The sequence below is a fragment of the Rhodnius prolixus genome, unplaced genomic scaffold, assembly GCF_049639745.1.
Source record: "Rhodnius prolixus isolate KJV_2025 unplaced genomic scaffold, Rpr scaffold_6, whole genome shotgun sequence".
Lineage (NCBI taxonomy): Eukaryota > Metazoa > Arthropoda > Insecta > Hemiptera > Reduviidae > Rhodnius > Rhodnius prolixus.
The window spans coordinates 34,379,931-34,399,066 of NW_027411634.1; the positions used below are offsets into that span (position 1 = coordinate 34,379,931).

Here is a 19,136-nt window from a genome sequence, read left to right on the forward strand (position 1 = left end):
ATGTAGACTACTTACTACTCTTTCTCAAACTAGATGTAGACATGTGTAAATTATTTACTTAACTAACCAGACATCGCTCTAACATAAATTTCACACATGAACATGAGAACGAGAAACCTCTTAACTTCCTGGATATCACACTAACTAGAGGAGACAGCATCTTGGAATTCGGAATATTCAGGAAGCCCACGTCCACTGACACTATTATCCATAACAGTTCCTACCAATCTATTCAACATAAACTAGTCGCTCTCAGACACCTGACAGATTGAACACTAAACCTCTTGTAATGGACCAACTATGAGAGAGAACTCAACATCATTCGCCCAGTAGCCACAAATAGCAGTTATACCACCAACATTATTAATAAGTTACTCAGTACAAACAAACATTGACCAAACGAAGACCAAAACAATGACCTACCCTACATATTCGCCACTTTTACTTACAACGGAAACGAGACATACAAACTATCTAACCTTACCAAGAAACTAGGCCTCAAAACCGCGCTTAGGAACAACAACAAACTGGGAAACAGTGCACAAATCGAAACTAACAACCCTTATGACAACAGCGGTATTGACTAGTTATTCCAGACTATGATAGTACCTATACTGACCAGAGCGGGAGAAAAATCCAAGACAGATACATAGAACACATCCGCTCGTACAAACACAACTTACGCAAACCTCCTAATTCAGTCATCAGCTGGACAGTATCAACAACACGAACTCTGTTACATTCAGAAAAAAGGAAGACTTACGGTCATCTTAGAAAGAGTAGAAATGTACAATCAGAACTCCATTCACCAGAACAATATGGAAGACCAAACTAACTATAACTCTGATACACTCTTTAAAGTCTGAGGAAACCTCACAAAGCATGAATATAACCAGCGTGTAGCATTTTCTCTGCTATTAAAAGTGTTCTATTTAATATTTCATTTATCTACGCATTATTTGTTAAACGATTAGAATCACATATTCAACAATATTTAATTTAACAATTATTTCCTAGTTCAAATGAACTAAGTATGATTCAGTATTTCCTGCTTACGTTCTCACAACTTCCATTTTAGTAGTCTAAAACATTACCTACGCACAATATCTTTAAATATCCCTTAAATACCTACTAGGATTCTTTAATTTTATTTCAGCATTTGTATTTTAAAAAAGACGTTTACACAGTACCAACTACTTCCGTCATATACAAGAGCCTTAGAAATTGATTATTTCCGGCATATCGAAAATCTGCATGATTTTAATACTTCAAAATAGGAAGAGACAAAGTAAGAAAAATTAAAAACGTTAAAGTAATCTAACTGACATTAAGTGCTCTTGTCGACAATCATTTGTAACTCGAGAATTGGATATTTATGTATTAATTTAAATAATTACGGTTGGATAAATTTGCCCGCTGATTGGCTTAAAAAGTACCATCTCACCAATTTGATTTAAAGGTGATGCACTTGATAAGACTTCTAGACTTGTTACTTATAACTTTTTTGCATCAAAAAAAGTTAAAAAATCACTTGGGAAAACAAAGAATGCTAATTTCGAACTTATAGTCGATTAAAAAAAATAAAGAACAAATAATAATAATAACTTTTATTCAAAAATTCAGAATACAAAAGGCATTTCAATATATAAAAATAAAGAATAAATAAAAGAAATCGTTCCGAAAAACGAGGTGGGGAAACAAAGAATTCTAATTTTAAACTTGCAGTCGATTAAAGAATACATCAAAAAAGGGGTTGGAAATCGATTCCAAAACACCATATTGGTTGACAAAGAATGCTAATTTCGAACTTATAGTCGATTAAAAAAAATAAAGAACAAATAATAATAATAACTTTTATTCAAAAATTCAGAATACAAAAGGCATTTCAATATATAAAAATAAAGAATAAATAAAAGAAATCGTTCCGAAAAACGAGGTGGGGAAACAAAGAATTCTAATTTTAAACTTGCAGTCGATTAAAGAATACATCAAAAAAGGGGTTGGAAATCGATTCCAAAACACCATATTGGTTGACAAAGAATGCTAATTTCGAACTTATAGTCGATTAAAAAAAATAAAGAACAAATAATAATAATAACTTTTATTCAAAAATTCAGAATACAAAAGGCATTTCAATATATAAAAATAAAGAATAAATACAAGAAATCGTTCCGAAAAACGAGGTGGGGAAACAAAGAATTCTAATTTTAAACTTGCAGTCGATTAAAGAATACATCAAAAAAGGGGTTGGAAATCGATTCCAAAACACCATATTGGTTGACAAAGAATGCTAATTTCGAACTTATAGTCGATTAAAAAAAATAAAGAACAAATAATAATAACTTTTATTCAAAAATTCAGAATACAAAAGGCATTTCAATATATAAAAATAAAGAATAAATACAAGAAATCGTTCCGAAAAACGAGGTGGGGAAACAAAGAATTCTAATTTTAAACTTGCAGTCGATTAAAGAATACATCAAAAAAGGGTTGGAAATCGATTCCAAAACACCATATTGGTTGACAAAGAATGTTAATTTCGAACTTTTAGTCGATTAAAAATTACAAAGAATAAATAAAACAGGTTTAGAAAATAATTTCATAAAACAATATGGGGAAACAATGAATACTAATTTTGAACTTTTGGTCGATTAAAAATTACAAAGAATAAATAAAACAGGTTTAGAAAATAATTTCATAAAACAATATGGGGAAACAATGAATACTAATTTTGAACTTGTAGTCGAAGAGAATAGATTAAAGAATAAATTAAAAAGATATAAATAAGAAAGTTATAAAAAGAACATGCTATTTTCGTGCAGGAATAATAGAAATTTAAAATAAGTATTTTATAATAATGTCTTACCTTGTTTAAATAAAATAAAATTTACTCAGCATCTCAGGAGATCACCAGTCCAATAGCACTTGACACAATTTAAAATAATTCACAACACTATTCACACACTGTATATCACGCACTAAGTATAACTTAAACACAATTTATAAAATATAACTTCACTTTAACAAGCACTAATATTCACTTAAAAAGGCACATTAATAAAGAAACACAACTAACGAGTTAAAGATGGCCGCTGGTAACTGGCCAGGCCGATCAGCTGATAAATTGAGGTTATTTTATCAGCTGGCCCAACTTTTTTTTTCATTAATTTTCATTCATAATCTACCAAAATAAAATTAATAAATTAAAATTAGCATTCTCTGTTTTTCCAAGTTTATTTTTTTTTAAATTGATTTCTAAATCTTTTTAATGTATTCTTTTAATCGACTATAAGTTTGTGCACCTTTCGTAGTTTAATGAACCTTTATACTTGAACGTTTAAACTTTAAATTTTTGTCAAAGAGATTTATTGTTGAAACATAAGAGGAAAACGTTCTGAACAGTTAAACGTATTGTTGATTTTATCCATCACAGTACGATATGGATTTTCCCCAAGTCATCAGTGGTTGTTCAATTATTTTGGTACACACAGAATTTTATTCGCATTTATGAGCCTTTCATACAATACAATTGCTGATTCACATTGTGGGGACAACACTTGAGTGGAAATCAAATCCTCTTCACAAAACTGATCAATCAACCAACCTCTAATGATTGGCGAAAAATCCAAAATAGGTCAACAACTAGAAAATCATGCGCTCTTTGTTGGATAAAATAAACGACTTTCAAGGCAAATAATGAAATACCAGTTTTCAAGACCTACAACCAAATGTAGAAAAACTTACAAAAAGAAAATGAACAGTTCAATTGAGCTACATACATTTTTAAATCTTAATTTTTATTTATATTATATTTCACATCTCATTTTTGAAAGAAAACTTAATTTAGGTAATAAGTGTAAAAAAGGAAAATATTTTATTTAAGTCTGTCGCAACAAATTACATTGCATTAATGAAATTAAGGCTAATTTTTTTTCAAGCTGTAGAATATTTATTAATCCAACAGCAAAATTAGCTGCTGCTGTAAATGATATTAGCTAATTTACTCGGCGTTTCTAGTGACTATTAAGTTTCTAAGTTCTGTAAACACGGCATTCCATCGAAGTTTGGCCTAACTTGATTTAATAACTCTGCGAGTTTCAGTGGTAAAACCGGTTCAATATATCTCTCAAGGCTCAACTCCGAGATCTCCGCGCGTTTAGAAGCTGGGAAAAGTGAAGATGAAGCTCTAATCAATTATTTAGTAGCTTCAGATTATATTTTTGTAAACACTTTTGCAGGGGTCTCTTTATAGTGTCAAAAAGCATTTGATTTTATGCATACATTTTTTTAAATATATTTTATTTAGCTAATTACAATTGAAAGTGCTATTGTGAAAAAGTTGGTGAGAAAGTAATACTGCGAGAATTACCAAATCTGAATAAGAAATTCTTTAAAACTTGGCATTTTTCTTGAACAGGTATACGAGGTCTGTAAATTAAGTAATGAGACTGATTTTTTAAATTTTTTTTATTCAAAAAGAATTACAATTTTATATTGTCACCTTCAAAATAACTTCCTTCTGAAGCCACACAGCGCTGGAGACGTTTCTTCCACTCCTCATAGCAGTGCTCGAACTCCGATACTGGAATAGCCTTCAGCTGGTCGGTTACAGCCGTTTGAATGTTTTCGACTGTCGAACATCAGGAAGGAAAAGTGCCTTGACTTTTTGGATTCAATTGAAAATGATCCCCATTTTCTGGTGATGAATCTTGGGTGTTTGAGTACGACCCAGAAATCAAGCGCACGTTTCCTCTCCAAGGCCCAAAAAAGCAAGGATGGCGAAGTCGAAGATCAAATGCATGCTGATTTGTTTTTTTCGATATCCACGGAATCGTCACAAAGGAGAGTTTCTACCTCAAGGTCAAACGGTCAATCAACACTTTTACCAAGAAGTTCTTGAAAAACTTCGAAAAAAGGGTCATTCGTGTGAGACCAAACATCAAGAACAAGTGGGTGTTGCATCACGATAATGCTCCTTGTCACATAGCAATTTCAATAAACCAGAGTTTTTGGCCAGTAAAAACATTCCTGTGACTCCTCAGCCTCCTTATTCGCCTGACTTGAGTCCTTGTGACTTTTTTCTCTTCCCGAAGTTGAAAAATCACCTCAAGGGAACTCATTTTGGGTCTGTCGAAAACATTCAAACGGCTGTAACCGACCAGCTGAAGGCTATTCCAGTATCGGAGTTCGAGCACTGCTATGAGGAGTGGAAGAAACGTCTCCAGCGCTGTGCGGCTTCAGAAGGAAGTTATTTTGAAGGTGACAATATAGAATTGTAATTCTTTTTGAATAAATTTTTTTTAAAAAATCAGTCTCATTACTTAATTTACAGACCTCGTACTATATTTATAATAATCACGTATGAGTTAGGAAACATTAGATGAGGAGCTTCAAAATTCTTTTAATTTAGCATTTAAATGTAATTATAGCTCAAAAAAAGATTATAGTTTTCAGAAAGGGAAATAGATTCTGCTCCGCCTAAAAATGGAAATTTAACGATGTCTCGAACGAATAACAAAACTAAATGCCTTGATGTTATCGTTGATTTGATCCATAGCATAAAGCATGTCCAAAATTAAGTCAGCAAGTGTAGTACGAGTTGGTAACGTAACTGAAGTCGAAATCTTTACATCAATCTGATTAATCTACCTCTGCTTATGAATGAAAGTCCTAAATCGGTCAGAGATACCATAAACATGCGTGCTACGATGGTTTTCAGGTATAAAATTTCATCAAGAACTAAAATAGGACTTAATCAAGTCAGAAAACATTTTCTATCGTTAAATCGAAGCTCCACCATTAGGCAAAATATCGCTTTTATCACAGTGTAACTAATGATGCTCAAGTTTGCTACTACCGCAGGCTATTAGATTCTTAGAAAGATTCTGGAGTTATTTCCTTTACAAGATAGCATATAGTTTTAAAATCTCAGCTTATATTTTGAACATACGAAAATTATGAGAATGTGCTTCCAGAAAACAGAACACTCAACTACCAAGATCAGAAGCGGCCTTCTCTGAAGTCTATATTCAAAATTCCAAAAAGCATTCACGAAAATGATGATTCTAAACACTGATTCAATCATCATTATAATACTCTTCGTTTTTCCACCTACACACTTCTCTTAGCACAAAATAATGCTCTTATTAATAGCATATAATTCACACTACATTAGTAAGCTCGGTTAATTTATACCCATAATATAGCATACAGTTTAGTATAATTTAATCTATGTATTATCATATCTATCTCCTTTATTGCTCTTTAATAAACACATCGTCTCACCTCATTAAATTCTAACCTATAACTAAGTCTCAACCCAAAGTTTACATTTTTACTGTACGTCTTCATTTTAAATTCTGTCTTAAGTTTAAGTCACTGATCATAAGTCTAAATTGTAGCCTAATGATAAATTATTGCGAATTGAGTTGTAAGCAAAAATATTTGTTTAAAAAGAAAAAAAGAGGACGGAATAGAATGTTTCGTATAAATATACGAATATTTAAATGAACTAATCAATATGTAGAAACTGGTTGTCATCTGCTGCTAAAATAAGTAACAGTGGTTACTGTAAACATGGGCAAAAATAAAAACAATCAACGTAATCAGGGTGCGTTATTCCGGTTAAATAGCTCCCTGGATTTCCTACAGCTTCCCTGAAGAAGAAAATGGATTTGAATAAGTATCCATCCAGTTTCTTTGAATTTATAGGAGTCTTTGTTCATTATATCTTGGAGAGGTATGATGGCAAGGTGTATGTAGTGACCAAGGCACTTCCTGTACCTAGAAAACCTGGATTAGTGATCTCATAAATGAACGGCTCCAGAGATCTAGTTTGTTGTGGAGCAGTACCATGCGTTTACAAAACTGAGGGCATTCCGAAACATCAGTGCAACTCCTCAGCTTTAAAAACTAAACTAAACTAAACTGAATTCCATGATGGCGAAAAACATTGGCTATTAAGTGTAAAGATATGTCAAAATATTTTTGCAAAATTTAACATCTGTTATTAAGTAAAAATTTATTGGAATGACATGGAACAAAATATAGAATTGATATCTCGCTGATGGAAAAAATGTCGCGGAATACTGATCCATATTTCGAGTCATACATTATAAGAAAATAAACAAAAAACTATCTACTTAAAATGATTTATTTATTGATCTGCAGGATTTCATTAGAATCCTGCTGACTCCTGAAAAAACAATTATTAAGAAAACGCAAAGAAATGAATAAGCGCATAAATATTACCTTGGAAAAATCTGGACTCCTGTTAAGGCTAGACCTGGCCGATCCTGTAGAAGAGACTTCCCTAGTATCACCACCAGAAGCACAGCTACCTTCTTCGCCGCTTTCACCACGATTACTTCTTAATTTCCTCAATATCCTGGCCGGTGTACCACGACCTTGTTGTGGTTGTTGTATCAAGCCCGAGGGCGGCGGAGCCGATGCTGTAGCCACCCCGGGTTCTGGCCAAGAATTATTTATCATATTATGTTGTAACGAGGTTAGCAGACCGGGTGGGGCCATATCCGCCGCGGTGACCCCGCGTAAATTTGCCAACGCAACTTGTGAACCACATTCAACCAGTTCTAGCACGCAATCCCAGGGTACTGAGTCTCTGGCCACGGCCAAATGTAGTGGAGTATTTCCGTGGCTGTCCTGCGGAACACAAAAAGAGAAAACAATATTATGAACAAGTTATCTACAATAAGCTAAAGTAGTTAAAGTAGGTTGTGCTAAGGAGGACAAGCTAGTAAATGTATAAAAGCAAAATGAAGATATCGTCGTTTAATGGCATGGACTAGCCTAACTAACTGGACAAAGTAACATAGCCTTACTAATAAAGGGCTAATAAAGAAAACAGCAGTCATGAAACAGTAACCTACCATTTACTAACATTTTATGTTTACTTTAGAACGTCTTTAAATGTTATTACTGGCCGGTCGTTAAGTCCTAAGAAGTCAAACAGTCTCTGACATGGAGTTAAGTGTTTGTGCACGCGATGTATCCGGGAATGTGCCTAGCAGAAGGGTTAGCTCAGGGAAGCGGTTTATTGGCCGAGAACCTTTTTCTTTATTCCTGCAAGACCTCAATGTGATTCATAGATCAGATTAGTTTAGACTCAATGTTGGGTTCTTCGTACCCAACATTGAGAAAAAGGAACAGCGAGAAAGATAGAGATGAAAGGTTTTTCCCAGATTTCCCAGGTTTTAAAAACACCATTCCTACATTAATGCAGTTAACATACAAAATTTATTGAATTCCAAAAATAAAATTAAGTGAAAACTTTATAAAAACACGCCATAAATATTTTCACTCTAAAAAGCTACATATGTTATGTTGTACGCCACATTACATAAAAGTTTTAACTTTGAATAATTCTGCATACATAAAATGCACCTTTTTTATTATTATTATTTATACACATGTATAATGTATCTCGGGCAATCAGAAGAAAAGTTTATTCAAAGCATGAACTGACATAATATGCAAAGATATTCATTCCTTTCAAACCTCTAGTTCAACTTCACAGATATGAAATATCTGTTATTGACACTCTACTCAAGATGAGTAAAGTTCTTAGAGAATAAGATATAGCTATTATTTGGCCCGATCCATGCACCGAGAGTAGTGAGATGTCAAAGCAGCTGGAAGCAACTAAAGCCTTGAAGTATCTGCACAGTATACCATCTTATTTAATATTTCCCAGAACAGGGCCTTGGATAAATGGAACAGGAAATATGAAAGGAAGTAGGTATTTTTACGTCGCTTAAGGTTAATGTGATATGCTGAATATCACAAAGAGACTTTCCTAGGATACAGCAACTGGAGTTTAGTATTACGTAGAGAGGTAGGAGAATTTTGATTTGAAGATACGTTTCTTGAAAAAAAACTTGTCTTATTGGAATGGAGAAGAACTAGAAGTTGCATTGAAAGGACATTTAAGCCGTCTGTGGTTGGCGATTAAGGAAATCAGAAAATAAGAAGGAGAAGAAGAAGAAGAAGTGGGAAGTCACAAAGCTTTTCTCGCCCGGTTTTTGTGGGTCAACTTTATCCAAAAAAAACTCCAAGAAAAGTAAGTTGAAAAAGTACTTCTCAATGTTGCGGGGTCCAGATTAGATCACCACGGGCCCAATAAAGGACAAATAGGAAGAGTAGAAATGGACTTCAGATCCATGTGGATAGGATAATTTTGAGGGAAACAATGAGATGAAGAAATAAGGAAAGAAATGGGCATTAAAGATAGATCAACTAGACAGGGAAGGTATTTGCTCAGTGCTTAGCGTATATCAATGTGGAAATGCCGGGTTCGAATCCAGCAGCTGACCGTTAGATTTTTTATTTCTTGGAGCGCCTTAAATATGTTAGGATAATGAAGTTCTGAAACATGGCTTTGCGGAATCTTGTCGTTTAAGAGACACAGAGAACAAGGAGATGTCGATAAAACAATATCACGGAGCGATTTTGATTGAACAGATTGGATTCTACAGATATTGGGAAGCTTTGGCTTAGCCTCAAAATTCCATTACTTGTGGAGATAACTTCGAGTATTCATAATGAAGATAAATAGTTTGTGATTTAATGAAAGTTTCAATCGTTTGTCGAGATGTCTGGAGAGAAGTTGGAATCGTCTGTTTGTCGAGAAGTCTAGAGAGAAGTTTTAATTCTCCATTTCTTTAGCGAAGGCTCCAGAGATTCTATATGGGATTGAAGGGAGCGATAGACAAGGACCGAATCTTTGTAAGGGGAAAGAATTGCCGTGAAAGGAAATCGGGCCAACTTCAAAAAAATCCGCAATAAACGCACCTACCCACCTTTTTTTAAATTAACTTCAAATAATATATTTTCGGTGTCAAACTTGACCAGACTTAATTTAAAATTGAAGAAAAAATATCCAGCGCATAAATTCTCTTACAGTATTAGAGTAATAATAAAATAGAAAATTAGATTAAAATGGAATATAAAATGTATATTAAAACAGATATTGAAAATTATATAGACACAATAAAGGTGATAGATATCCTACAGCTAAAGTCTGGTTTGTCTATTTATTCGGTGGCTTGATTGTTATTGACGGACATGTAGTAACAGGTCGATACATAATTCACGAGGTCGAAAGCAATTGATCGATCAAGCTAGTGTTCACTACCTTTAGGATAATATACATTGTAAACTATCTTAGGGCCTTTATCTACTTATTTTGTACTATACTCTCAAATGCTTTATCTAATCTATTGTTGCAAACAAATTGTAGAGTTTAATAGCTCATGAATCATTAACAGACTGTTTGCTGTTTGTTTTTTTAAATTTGTATCTCTCTCTCTAAAACTCTCTTGATTCTAACATTCATAGTTTTGCGAACAAGGAATTTTATTCTGATTAGCATTGTAAAAGTGGAAATCACGCCTCCAGCCAAAATCAATCAACATTCAGACAATAATCGTACTGAAAGTCAATAAAAAATACAGGAACACGTTTTCGTAGTGAAGGAAAGCAGTGATTGCAAAGTGGAGATGGTACGAGACAGCTAAATATCCTGTTAGGCACACCTTCACATCGTAGAACATGGACGAAAAATGGACAATTAAACTGAACCAATAGAAGTGCCAGCACCGTTCACTCTCAGATAGGGCTTCATATCCTCCTGTCTTCTTCAACAGACCAGATTCTCTACCTTGGGCTCTTCATAGATAAGCAATTAACTTGGAACCAACACACTAAACTTAAAAGCCAAGCAAAGAGAAAACTTGCTAAACCTCTTTACTGGCTAACTGGACGAAGATCTAAACTACCAACGGAAGTAAAAAAAAAAAGACTAATATACATACAACTCTGTGTAGCAAAGCGATGTGGGCCTAAGGACTAGGACTCAGGGGCTCAGTTAAACAGACAAACATAAAGACTAGTATGACTTTTTAAACTAAAATACTGCGACAAAAGCTGGGGCTCCGTTCTACGACACAAACTTGACACGAAACACCGATCTAGACATCACTCTCGTGAAGCTGCTAGCCAAGTAGGAATATCAGAAACAGAACACTCTCTTATTATCCTAATCCTTTCGTATAGCTGCTGGCCAAGGAGGAATACCAGAAACAGAACACTCTCTTATTATCCTAATCCTTTCGTATAGCTGCTGGCCAAGGAGGAATACCAGAAACAGAACACTCTCTTATTATCCTAATCCTTTCGTATAGCTGTTGGCCAAGGAGGAATACCAGAAACCGAACACTCTCTTATTATCCTAATCCTTTCGTATAGCTGCTGGCCAAGGAGGAATACCAGAAATACCACACTCTCTTATTGTCCTGATTCTTTTGTAAGGTATCTCGCCACTCCTAACAATCCTCTACGCCTTCTGAAGCGCCAGTAGCCTCGGAAACTCCTTCTAGACTGACCAGCAAAATAGATATTGGGTCGAAAATGTTTCCCATCTGCAGTTTCTTTCCTGCTCCGACTCAAATTTTACACATCCCACTATCTTCTTATATCGTACTTATTGGGCACCACGGTAGCCGAGTGGTTTGAGGCGAGACCTGCGAAGCTAATATGCATTGTGGGTTCGATTCTTAGGCCTTGGATTTTATTTAATGGTTAATAAAAGAAATTTACAGTAAAGTATGTTTGCTAGTCGCTTCCGTCCACACCTAATTGGTAGTTGGACGTTAAGCCCCGCCTGAAAAGATTGGCAATTACTTTACTTTACTTTACTTTTATATACTTATTGTGCTCTTAACTTCAAAGATTGTCAAATTCTAGATAAATATATAAAAAAAATAATTATATTTACATTGTAGTGTACTATTTACATGTGTGCACTAAGCATACAAATACAAAGTATAAAAGAAATATCATTGACGCCATCTTTGAGAAAACTTCCCAAAACTAAGAAGCTGATTTAAAAAGCCATTACGATTGGCTGTTTTATGCAAAAGCTTTAATAATCCAAATGAAGTAGTAAAAAAATTTGCATTTTCCAGTTACTGAGTTGCTCGTACCCGTACGCGTTCACTTTCTAAGAAAAAGTAAAAGTTCTTGTAATAATAATAAAAAGGATATTAAAGAACTCAACTTTGCTCATTAATTTTTAGTGGAACAATGAACATCCTTCCAACTGAAGGACCTTCAAAGAAATATTTATCCTATATCTGCCATATCTTATTAAAATAAAAATCTGGGCACAAAACGAGAGAATTTTAATAAAATTAACATAAAACTTGTATTTGTAAACAAGAAAACTTGAATGAACTGAATAAAAAGCTTCCCTTTGATCAATAGAGTTCAGGGACGAACTTCAACCTCACTTTTGAGTATGAACTCCCAAAGTAGACATATAAACTGGATAAACTCTTAAAAAAGTAAAGAATCATACAAACTTTTATAAGGAGATTTCATTCAAACAAATCTCCACCACTCTTCATACTCATGAGTAACGTTGGATGTTCAATTTGGATCAATCTTGAGTGTTTTTATTATGCTGAAAGTGTAATATACATGTCTTGCTATTGAATTAAGTGATTTCACGTGTACTTCCTTCCTGATTGGACTTCCTTTACAGACTAACAAATTGAATTTATTTTTTACCTCACTTCCTTTGGCAAACACATCTGTAGATAGCAGTAAACTTTCTTTCAATTGACTTTAATTTCTTTTAAGGGAGAAAACTAATTTCAATATCAACTAATTAAGAGAAATGTAGCTGTACATTTCCTGAAAACAATTATTGGAAATGTTTGATTTGTATCGATTTATTGAAATCGATAGTTAAATATTAAGAAATGTCACCACTATAGGCTAGAGCGGTTAGAGGCGAGCCTGCAAAGTTTTGGATTCGACTTTCCAATATGGTGTTTCAGAACTTCATTATCCTAACATATTTAAGGCGCTCCAAGAAATAAAAAATCTAACGGTCAGCTGCTGGATTCGAACCCGGCATTTCCACATTGATATACGCTAAGCACTGAGCAAATATTATGAACAAGTTATCTACAATAAGCTAAAGTAGTTAAAGTAGGTTGTGCTAAGGAGGACAAGCTAGTAAATATATAAAAGTAAAATGAAGATATCGTCGTTTAATGGCATGGACTAGCCTAACTAACTGGATCTAGGCCTTGGATTTTATGCAATCAGTTAATTAAAAAAAATCTATGGTAAAGTACGCTGTGGTTGAATTAGTCCGCGGTAGGATGCATATTTATTGTATTTCTGACATTCACCCACCATCATAGGTCGATTAATCTGATCGATCATTATCAGACTATATTTATGTTTCATACGAGAGAGTGCGTGAATTAAAGCTGAAAATACTGGGTTATATTTATTTCAATAGTTCCTCCGGATAAAATACTACGCGATATGGAAAGTTTGGACACCACTGCAGTAACTGATCAACTACGAGGTGTGGCTATTGCCATAACGAGACTATTGCTGTAAAACATTTTATTTTAAATTTATACATATTTAGTTATTATCACCTTCAATTATAAACCCCTACCCTATCACTACAACGCTCCATGCAAATTTACCATTGTTCGAAACTGAGTGCTGGAAGTATTTTTCTGTGAGCTCCTGCATGACGCAAGCCGTTTTTTCTTTCACAGCTTCAACGGACTGTGAAATCGTGTTCCTTTTAATGCAGATTTGACTTTGGGAAACAGATAAAAGTCACATGGGGCCAGGTCACAGGCGAATAAGGCGAATGGCCTAAAACTGGGATGTTGTACTTGGCCAGAAACGTCTTGACAGACAATGTAGCGTGTCTTGATGGAGAACTCATGACTTGTTCTTTCACAAATCGGGTCGTTTTTTCCCTAACTCTTTCACGGAGTTGAGCAAGCACATCTCGGTAGTAATGTTGATTAATTATAATCGATATTTTCATCCGTTTTGGACGTGGAAGGGCGACCCGGGCGGTCATCATCTCCGACGTCTTCTCGGTCATCTTGGAAACGCTTGAACCACTCAAAAACTTGCGCACGTGATAAACATTCATCGCCATAAACTTCTTTTAATAAAAATATAAGTTTCAGTAGCGGTTTTACCAAGTTTTGATGTGAAATTTCACGACAATTCGTTGCTCTATTTACATGTGTAGTATCATGTTTTCGGCAAAACGAAACTAACACCTCTTACACAAACAACGGTTCCGGTCAGACAGATTTCTCTGAGACGTGAGACGCTTCAATCGAAAGAAAAAGCTTTACGCTGCACAGCTGTCGGTCGTTAGGATTTGGCGCATGCATAGTTCTTCTGTAGCAGCAACAGTCTCGTACATACGGGGACTTCATCCTGCCAAAACTTACTGGCTCTGTCTTTCTCCCTTTCCGCTGTTTACGATACCCAGGAAATTTCGAGGTGTGATCCCGCTTGGAGTAAAATCATTTTTTGTGCCCAACTATCATCACTTCATCAGTAATATCCACACAGTCAAAGAGGCTATGATGGTGATCCTCTAACAGAAAGTCAGGGGTGTTTGGAAAGGTGTCAAGGTGACATCCCAATCATTCAACTACTTAGCTAGAGGTAATAATCCTCAAATAAGGATACTTCAACTTATTTTTAATCTTCGAAAGTAAAAGTCTAAACTAATAAGTGCCAAACTTAGTATGTACTAAGATTCCAGCAAAGCCAATGAAAACTTCTTTGAAGACCTAACACGCGAAGCTCTCAGTTTTAATTATCTTTTTATGTTGAGAAATCCCAGTTAAAATTTATTTAAAATGAGGTGCAGGTTAAAGTCAATAAAACGGAAGTTTGTTCCACTAATGAGTTATTTTGTAAACATCGTTGAATTGATGCGATTTATGTATTTTGTGTGTGAATATGTGAGTAAAAAGTAGGGTTTTTTCTCGTACGCTTAATTACAAATTTTTTTCTGTAATTGCGCTGAACGTTCCTTCTTAAAATGCTAACAAATATCTGTTGGAAGAATGGCGTAAATTAAACATCTGCTTTCTGCTTAGTCAGGCACCACTAATTACATTGATGGTTTTAAAGACTGCGAGATATAACTGCTTTGAAAAGAATTTGTAACTTTCAAGTGCACAGATAATGCTCCCATAGTAGTACTACCTCACCTTAATAAATCATTCTTAATTAGTTTCCATCCAGGGGAAATTAAACCGTTGAAAAGAAGAGTTTGTTCATTCTTCAAGCTTGTTATGTGAGGAATCAGGGCGTGCTTCGAATTAAATTTCTTTGATGATGCTGAAAAAATATCCTGGTATTTTTAACTTTCTCTCGGTATTGTCGATCATGGCAACATTTCTGAACAGAGTTCTTTCAACGAAAGTACTTGTTAAGAGGTGTCCGGTAAATCCCTGTAACCGAAAGTAGGATTTTACTGACGATTCCTTGTGTACACTTATATTGCATCTATTTACAGGGATCTCATTACTAAAACAGGGAGAATTCGATGAAGGACACCACAGAATCTAAAGAAAGTCGTCGAACTAGATATGCAAATTTTTTTTAAAATAATTTTTTCACTCCTTATTGTTTCAAACAACGGATTCTGTAGGAGGAGTACAATGAGACCCACACCATTTACTTATAACGTGCTATTTCAGTAAGTTGAGCAGATGTACGTCCTGTGCAACGTTAGTAATTTTCAAATATGTTGCTAAATTCAGAGGCTGAAGAAAATGTTTTATGATAAATTGGAAATGTAGTTAGGTCCGCATTGCTGGATTTTATTGGTGAAACGAAAACCATAAGAGAGTTCGCTTCCTGTAAACCAAACTGATTAAGCTACCCCTTATGATGGACGAAAGACCGAAACCGTTAAGGGATACAATAAACATTTCCGCTAAAACAGACAAAATCATCCGCACAAGATAAATCTCTAAAAGTTATTGTAAGATAAAATGCAAATTAAGATGAAGCTGGATTTCTCGAACAGAGAAGTATGTCCCTAACTCGAAAAGCTTTTCCGGAAACGGCCAAAAAAATAATTTAGAGGCTCATTAGCAGCAGACATTACCGGAAAAGGACGATATCACGAATCTAGGAATTCATTCGCACAACAAACACTTAATATGCAAGACTAACTGCAACGACTATTACGTCATTTCAATTTCGCCACATTTGGAGCAAAGTAAAAGAAAGGAAATTACTTCTAAACTCTGAAAAGGGCAAAGAAAATAACATATTAAAAAAAATACACAAAAGCCAAATATACTTCCTTCATAGGTGAGGGAAGCTGGGATGATATTTGAGAAAATCACTGAAGATGAAAATTTCATTCTATAGAGACTCCATTCCTAGAAAGGGATGACCAAAGGGATTAACCAAAACTTGCGCCGAAAGCTTTAGGCTAAAGTGGTACACATACGAGATATCCACTCTGAGCTTCTTTGCATTATCCTATTATTGGTTACTTTCCAAATCTGTTTATTTATTTTTCACTATTATTTTAATAAGAAAGCATTGAGTAAACCCTTACCTGAAAGTTAACAGCGGCGCCATATTTGAGCAGTAGGTAGACAATACTTGGATTTCCCCTGACCACAGCCAAGAACAGCACTGGCAGGGTGAGCAGATACGGTCTGGTGTAGATATCACTAAAACTAGCCGACTTATCCGGTGGTAAGTTTGGATTTACTTTAAGATTAGAGCCAGCCTCTATTTCTGGGCCTTGGTCCTGGAAAAAATAAAATAATAATAAAATAAAATAATGAAATACAGTGGCACCACGGTTCTCGATCACAATTCGTTCCGGAATTGCGGTCGAGAACCAATTTGGTCGAGAACCGAAACAATTTATCCCATAAGAAATAATGTAAACTATGTCAGTTTATTTCGTTTCTAAGGCCCAGAAATATTAGGCCGTTTTCTGGCCTAATTTTTATATTTTATATAAAAACATAAAATGCATTTCATATTTGGTAATTATTTCTTTCTTGAGTTCAATAGTTCTTCTCGCAGCTTTTCTCTTAAACTGTATCTTTACTATCACTGATGGCTTTCTTTGGTCCCATGTCTAAGGGTTATAAGTGTAATGTAAAAGTAAACACTAAGCGTGAATCTTCCGCCGATCGCAGATTGACTTACTGATGCTGAGGGCGAGCCATTCGGCTCAACTCTGCTCATCTCGGGTGTTCGAGTTCCAAATGTTTGTTCGAATTTCAGGACAATATTTTTTCCCGAATTTCTTGATCGAATACCGATTTGTTCGAAAGTCAAGTCGTTCGAAAACCGAGGTACCACTGTACTGAAGTCTTGCGACTTAGAACTGAATAAAACTCACGACTACCTAGAATGTTCAGGACGGAAGACACGCCCACCTTAAATGTAATAGCGCAAAAATATCTTGTTAATAATCAGAAGCCCTGAAGATGACCTAGTCTCTAGGACGAAAGCTTGGCCAAAAAATGAAATAAAAGAATTGTTGTGACTGAAATTGGCAGTATTCTTTTTTCTTTTATGGATTAATCAATCCAGTCTCCAAAAAGCGGCGAACAATTCTCTAAAATAGAACCTATAAGCAAAAATACCATCCCCGTCTCAAAATAAAGAACTTAATGAATGTTAATGATTCGATATTTAAGCCTAAACCTACAACAATATGTGATATGCGACATTTAAGATGATTCTAGAAAACCAATCGCTTATACAGTTTACGTACAGATCACCTCGGGTGTTTAATTATTAGGCGGGGGCTTTTGATGCCTTCTTGAAATAATCTGGAGAATGTCGCTATTGGTCCAGATCAAGGAAAGTTTAAACTTCATAATGGACATTAAAAAGGCGCGCAAACTTGTTAAAAAACTATTCTCTAACGGATTAAACGGATACGAAGTGAACACGTTAAAAGAGCACTCCCCACTCCTATTCTCTAACGGTATTAGATTATTTTAATAAATTCGCAAGATTTCTCTCGAAAATGAATATTCTGAGATTGAATAAAACAAAAAGAATGAATCATTTTTTGTTTCCCATAAAAGCAAACAAAGAACAGAAACGCGAAACTAAAAAACACAGCAGGAAATAAGAGAGTAGCACGTTTAAGATTAAATTTATTTATTTCCGGTTTTTTAAATTATTTTTTAATTTAAGGCATGTTAAAAATCTGAGGCCATTGATGTCCGGGGCTTTTATCAGAGCACTCACTACCTGCCTCCGGACAGTGTTCTGTCACCACCAGTCAGCAGATGGATTTGAACCCCGGATATCCGTTCTGGAATCCAGTATAAGCTAACAACTCTGCTATTCCTTTTCATAAATTTACTCTTTTCTTCATCAGGTAGTCTTTACGCAGGCAATCCAAAATGTACATTGTTCCCCGCCCACCCCTCATCTCATGAGAGATACCGGGGTTTTAAAACAACAAGTCCGGCTAAAGTTTGCCAGATGCGTAATATAATAAACTAATAAAGTAGTAACAGGACACTAGGGAGCATGGTGACTCAATCGCCCAGTGCACTGAATAAACCTAGAGAGTCCTGGTAAAGATTACCAGATGCTACAATCTCCGGTAGGGAGACATTTGACCTTCCGAAGACGAGAAATCTAGTTTTAGAATAAACTGGACACACCTCTACAAAGTGCCGCACAGTCTCTAATTATAATATAGTAATGTAGTAAAACTAACAGATTCATGTGTTTTGTTCTATTTCCTAGTTATGTTCCTCTCCACTACACCAACTTCAGTGGTTCGCGAGAAATATCAAGAGAAATGTGTTCCATAATTCTAAAAAAGAGTGAAAAACCAGCGCCGTATTGAGAAGCATAGATGATGCTTTAAAAAAATATAACTAAAAAAGTGGTTGCTAGTGTTGGCCGCCAAAAAAACAAAATTTAATAGACTGCATACGATGTAATATTTATTCCTTGTATCGCAGCATAAATAGAATGGAACCAATAACTAAGTACTTTACCAGTTACAAAGAGGGCAGAGGAGAAGGAATAAGTTGCTGACACTAACTGGCCTTTAGCCAAATCGTTACCTAGGTTTCTCCAGCGGTGGGTAGATTATTTGGTCAAAGTGATAAATCGGTGTAGCCCGTTCTGGTCTGTTGACAACGCTTGACCCTGGAACGAACACGACTCACACAGTCTGCTGGTCGTTAGGCGCTAAACGCGCATTCCGTTACTGTGTAGTAAAATAATGAATTACTTATTCAGGAGCGAGT

The 19,136-nt window shown here is 35.1% G+C and overlaps 1 protein-coding gene across 4 annotated transcripts in view; it reads right to left on the minus strand.

Moving 5' to 3' along the window:
• The window catches only part of LOC141460304 (uncharacterized), a 762,362-nt gene that overhangs the window by 325,887 nt on the left and 417,339 nt on the right, over positions 1-19,136 (minus strand). For all 4 annotated transcript variants that reach the window (XM_074140196.1, XM_074140195.1, XM_074140193.1 and 1 more), the window contains 2 exons: positions 16,448-16,645; positions 7,252-7,662 (listed from right to left, as the gene is read on the minus strand). In XM_074140196.1, the coding sequence (XP_073996297.1) occupies positions 7,252-7,662; positions 16,448-16,645 (609 nt within the window). The remainder of the gene's footprint in view (positions 1-7,251; positions 7,663-16,447; positions 16,646-19,136) is intronic.